The sequence below is a fragment of the Anomalospiza imberbis genome, chromosome 1 (assembly GCF_031753505.1).
Source record: "Anomalospiza imberbis isolate Cuckoo-Finch-1a 21T00152 chromosome 1, ASM3175350v1, whole genome shotgun sequence".
Lineage (NCBI taxonomy): Eukaryota > Metazoa > Chordata > Aves > Passeriformes > Viduidae > Anomalospiza > Anomalospiza imberbis.
Genome location: NC_089681.1, coordinates 29,113,465 through 29,118,900, shown reverse-complemented (window position 1 = coordinate 29,118,900; position 5,436 = coordinate 29,113,465). Strand labels below are relative to the sequence as shown.

The 5,436-nt window shown below is 42.2% G+C and overlaps 1 protein-coding gene across 1 annotated transcript in view; it reads right to left on the bottom strand.

The window, feature by feature from the left end:
* ZNF704 (zinc finger protein 704) overlaps positions 1 to 5,436 on the bottom strand; it is a 92,942-nt gene that overhangs the window by 7,205 nt on the left and 80,301 nt on the right. The window contains exon 8 of the mRNA XM_068186123.1: positions 1,594 to 1,688. Coding sequence (XP_068042224.1) covers positions 1,594 to 1,688 — 95 coding nt within the window. The remainder of the gene's footprint in view (positions 1 to 1,593; positions 1,689 to 5,436) is intronic.

The window sequence follows — 5,436 nt, the reverse complement described above, 5'->3', positions numbered from 1 at the left end:
CTGTCAGAGAGAAAGGGAAGCTCGTTAAAGAGATGCTTTAGTAGTTTAGCTTTTCACCCTAAGACCAGGACAACAAACTCAATGAAGCGCAGGAGGCAGAGAACCCGTGGCCTTTCATGGGATTTGGGCTGTTTTCATTCCTGATGAAGTGACAGACACATGTATGGCCATGACTCCATCACTCTCAGGGACCAGGCCTTCTCCTCACCTGGCTTCCCCAGCTTCTGCAGCAGCTGCTGAGCTTGCTCCTCTGCTCCTAGGATAATCCCAGGAACATACTGCCCTGACTTTAGCCAGCAACTAAACCTGGACTTAGTAAGTTATACTTTAGCCACATGAAGTGCCAAGCTGTAATGGGCAGTCATAGCTGCTCCACAATACAGGCTAGCCCATGTCAGCCTAAAGTGCTGCAGAGCTGTGGTAAAATATTTGGAACAGGTCAGAGCAGCAGACTTTGACCATCAACAGGTATCAGCTATGCCAAAGCAGAGAAAAGCTACCAGCTCCTAACCATGCTGGTCCTTCCTGCAGTTTGCTCTGAGCTCATTGACTGAAAAACAACAAAGTGAGTGGGAAGTTTTAACCCTTGCTCTCACTCACAGCACCTTCTCTGTGGTCCCCAAAGTCAGCAAGGTGGGCAGCACCTGCTTTTAAAGCTGTAATAACTGTCCTGTTTTCTAAATTACAACCACACTTGAAAGATCACAAGTTTAGAAAATGATCCAATTAACTGTTACAATGGATTTTTTTATATTCAACACACAGCAAGACAGCACATCTGAGGAGCAGTGCTTCACCAAGCAATCCAACATTAACTACTGCAATGGCATCTGTCCCAGAATCTTTAAATAAAGTAACTGTACCAACAGAACTGTTTAATACTTGTTTTACATGTTGCATGGCACACACAGGATTCCTTTCTTGCATACCCTCACATTTTCTGGTAACTGAAAATTAATGAAAGGGCACAATCCATTAATTGGGAAGATCCCAAGTTTGGTTTGTAGCATATGCAATGATCTGAGCATCATAAAGAAAATGAAAAGCATGAAATCTTCTTTTTGCCTCATTTTAGGGTACAGTCACCTTTAGGAGTATGAGAAATAAGGAGTTTCTTAACTGTAAGAAATTTAGCATTACAATCTGATTTTTTAACCTAACTTTTTGAACACTTTAAAAGTAGATTCTGGTCAAATATCAGTTAAATTTAGTGGTAATGAATGCAGCTTATGTCTAGGAAGACAAGGCATAAAAAGTTTTGCCTTAATCTAATTTATTCTAAGACAGGGTTTCTTACAGTTCAATTGAAGCCAAATGCCATTCTGACTGAATGGTGATAAACACATAAGACAGTCCAGCCTTTCAGGGAAAAGTGCAAAGCCAGACAGTGCAGCTGAACTTTACCTTTGATGGTAGTGAAGAGAAAAATAGGTTCTGAACGTTTACTTTGAAGAGCTCTAGCAAGACTGCCTGACAAGTGCAATCAGGGCTGGCAGTGGACTTTTTCTGATTCTCTGGCCACTGACAACTTATTCACTGAATACCCTCCCAGTTGTGAGGCTGTAGTGTCAGCAGGAGCTAATGGTCCCATACCTCAAGCCAAATGCTACTCTAGGCGGTGATGAAAGAACTGTGTGGGACTGTTTCTGCTCTCCACTCCCTGCAGGACGATTATGGGTTGGTGAGACCTGTCAATACAGACAAAAAAGCTGCTTACGAAGAACATACACATGTGAATGCAGTATAAATACTTTTTCCAAGAAAATGCAAATTATGCTGCACGGTGGCAAGGATACCCAGGAAAGGTGACTATATAACATACAAATGTAATTAAATGAAATGTTTATTTAGCATTAGGTATATTACATTAGCTTCTCTTTGTTTCCCGGTATTTCCAGTCATCCTCCTAGAGCAATCCAAAATACAGATGAGCATCACTGCAGGTTTTGGAAACTACAAGAAACACATTCATTCTTGCAGCGGTGCGTTTCGAACTTGCTGGCCTAGGGAGGGCCCCCCGGGGACACCCCTGGGGGTCCCCCCCCAGAACACAGCGCTACACATTCTTATTTAAAAACTCTGAATAGCTCTTATGAAAACCTTCTCCTATATTAGCAAAGAAAGTAACTGGAAAAATAAACTCTGTCCTGTGCTGAGATCATTACCAATAATCTCCTATGAAAAAAAGGGATTTCACTTGTTGCTCCTGTCTGTCACTTGGCACTCTTTGTGGAGAGACACCCTTGTTGAAGAGGGTTTGTTGAAGAGCACTCACAGTGGGGCCCCTCGAGGTCTAACAGGCAGGGAGGACAATGCAGCCCTTCTAACCAAAGTTGCTAACAAGATGTATCTCCTTACTCCACACAGTAAACCTTCTCAGCAAGTGTCCTCTTTGTGAATGTTTCCAAGGCAAGGGTGTTGTTTGGTCTTCTGAGACTTTCCAAAAAAGTCTCCTGCATGAGCATGGGGCTTGGCAACACCATTCAAGTGATCACATGGCATAAAGCTTGGCCTTAAATAATACCTAAATTATTTTACTACGGTCTTATTTTGCTCCTGTGTGAAGGCCACAACCACTTTACATCTAAAATACCAGAAAAAAATTCTGAACACTCATTTTTTTTTGTTGTACATTGAATGTAGCATCTAGTGCACAGTCAGCCTCCTGCTGCCAGGAACTGCAGATATGGTCATAGTTCTCTGCACTGCTATGACTTTTCCCTCCTGCCCTTTTCAAGTTTTACAATATCTGGAAGAGAGGGGACTGACTGACCTCAGTTGAAGAGAATTACTCTAAGTGCTTTGATTTTTATACAAAGTCTATTTTAAAGCTACTCCATAGTAGCAAAAAACTAATGCTTGTAATTGAGTGCAGACACTCTTTCAACTTTTACTCTCGGCTAGTAGTGAGAGAAATTTTTTATTTGACTGTGTATGTGGCTCATATACTGAACAAACTTAGACCATTACTGATACACAAAATATACCTGCAAAACTTGGAAGACATTTCTTCTCTCTCTGCCAGCTTACCATGTTTTGTACATCCAAAGACCACATTAGCTCCTTTTGTTCTATCCCTCCAGAAAACTAAGGGCAGCTTGTTCTCTGCTACTTTTTTCCAAATTTTTATCAACCACTTTCCTTGTTTTACCTAAAAATGATTGAAACACTGAAGATAAAATGCAAATCATTTTGTAGTATTTGGCATTCACCAGACACTGTACTGTCTTCCAGTCATTACCAGTAACCAGAGATCTCCAGTCATTGTGCTAGGGCTCAGAAACATTTTAAAAACCAGAAAATATTCTATGTCTACCACTAGTAAGTGACACTCAATATATTAGCTGCTTGTCATTGAACAGAAGACTACTTGGATGGCCTCCTATGTTATAAGCAATTATATTGCTTACTTCCAAACAGAGATCAGGCTGGAGCATTAACTGCAGCGTGCAGACTCCTCCCTCGCATTCTCCTGGGAGGGTCTCTGCACGATGGCTCCACAGACTGGCACACCAAGGCAGCTACGCAGCACCGAAGCTGAGCTTTAGTGTATTTTGATGGGCTTTGGAGCAGGTCTAAATAATACCAGTCAGCTGCTCTCTATAGGGAGCACTAAGAGCAGATTAAGAGCAAGCCCTGAGAAAGCAATCCTTGCCCTTGGAGGCTTTTCATGTCTGAAGCGCTGTCTAATGCAGAGTGAAATAACACTGTTTGAAGCAAGGACCTGGAGTTTCCAGTTACAACTCCTGGAGGGGGAACTGTGGTTTGAGAGAAGATTTATCATCTGTAAACATCAGGTTATCAAGATCTTGCCTGTTCAACCTTTTTGAGTCTTATAGCAGGCAGATATAAGTAAGTATCAGACAGTCGAGATCATACTGGCATTCAGGAAGATTTTTACAATACATTACACAGAAGTGAAGTACATAGTCATTATGTTAAGTCCTCCAGTACCAAGACATATGGACTTCACCATGGCTCATCCCATTTGCATCATTTAACTCACTCTCCTCATGCATCCCTAGGGTGTGGCTGCTTTATTCTCCTAATTCAGCCTCAACTGGTAGAACAATCAGTCTGTCCTTTCTGCTTCATGCAAAGAACAACACCTCACAATGGCTCGTAACTGTTCCAAAATTCAACCTTTCACCTGCAAAGTTATCTTTGAAAAATTGTATGGAAAAAGTGTATTTCCCATCTCTCTTGGAATCTAACCTATGCATGATTCAGAGCACAAAGGGCTTTGGAGGTTCCCCTAATTACCGAACCACAGAATAACCTGAGTTGGAAGGGACCCACAAGGATCATCGAGTCCAACTCCTGGCCCTGCACAGAACATCCCCAAGAGTCAAACCATCTACCTGGCAGCACTGTCCAAACACTTCTTGAACTCTGCCAGCTGGTGCTGTGACCACTTCCCTGGGGAGCCTGTTCAAGTGCCCAACCACCCTCTGGGGGAAGAATCTTTTTCTAATATCCAACCTAAACCTCCTCTGACACAGCCTCAGGCCATTCCCTCGTGTCCTGTCCCTGGTCAGCACAAAGTAGAGATCAGTACCTGCCCCTCCTCTTCCCCTCATAATGAAGCTCTAAACTGCAATGAGGTCTCCCCTCAGTCTCCTCTTTTCCAGGATGAACAGCCCAAGTGACCTTGGCCACGTCTCCTCCCTTATGACTACAAGACATCTAAATAAATGCCTGTGTTTAGATGTGAACACTCCTGAGCCTAGAGCAGCCACATACTGAGCCCAACTGATCCAGCAGCATGTATGAGTTGTTTTGAAGTGCTCAGTTACTTGCTGGTAAGTACACCATATTCACAAAGGCCTTTCAGTGCTGTGCTGCTAAAGACTTTCTGAAAATATGGACTTAATGCAACTCCTGGTGTTTGAACACCCCAGTTCCCAGGACAGAAAGAAGGAAGTGCTCAATGTCATTGAAATTCAATGTCCACAGGAATGAAAGGGGGAAACAGTATGTGTCAAAAAAAAAAAAAATAAACATGAAAGGAGACTATACTGAAAATATGTAGACCTATGCACATTTTCAAATCTGTACCTAATCTTTTCCTGTCCAGTGATTTGTCCAGGCCAGAAAAGTATTCCAAAGCCATTTTAGAAAACTGCTTATTTAAGTATTAAGGGTCAGGCAAAAAGTAATGGTTTGGATTACTCTCTGAGGTTCTCTTGGGTGGTACAGATTTGTGTCTCATCTCAGGGACCGTGTATGTCACAATTGTGTGAGTTTGTTATGCTGGCTCTGTCACACAGTCTGGCCTTAAATAAACCCCATCAGAGAAGAAGGAAGTCTGAATGTAGGTGAAGTACCTACACTCAGTGTAAGGGTGGGAATTGCCAGACCCCTGAATTTGTAAAGCAATATCTAATTTATTTCGAATCAGAAATAACACTTTAATTTAATATACAGGTATATAGC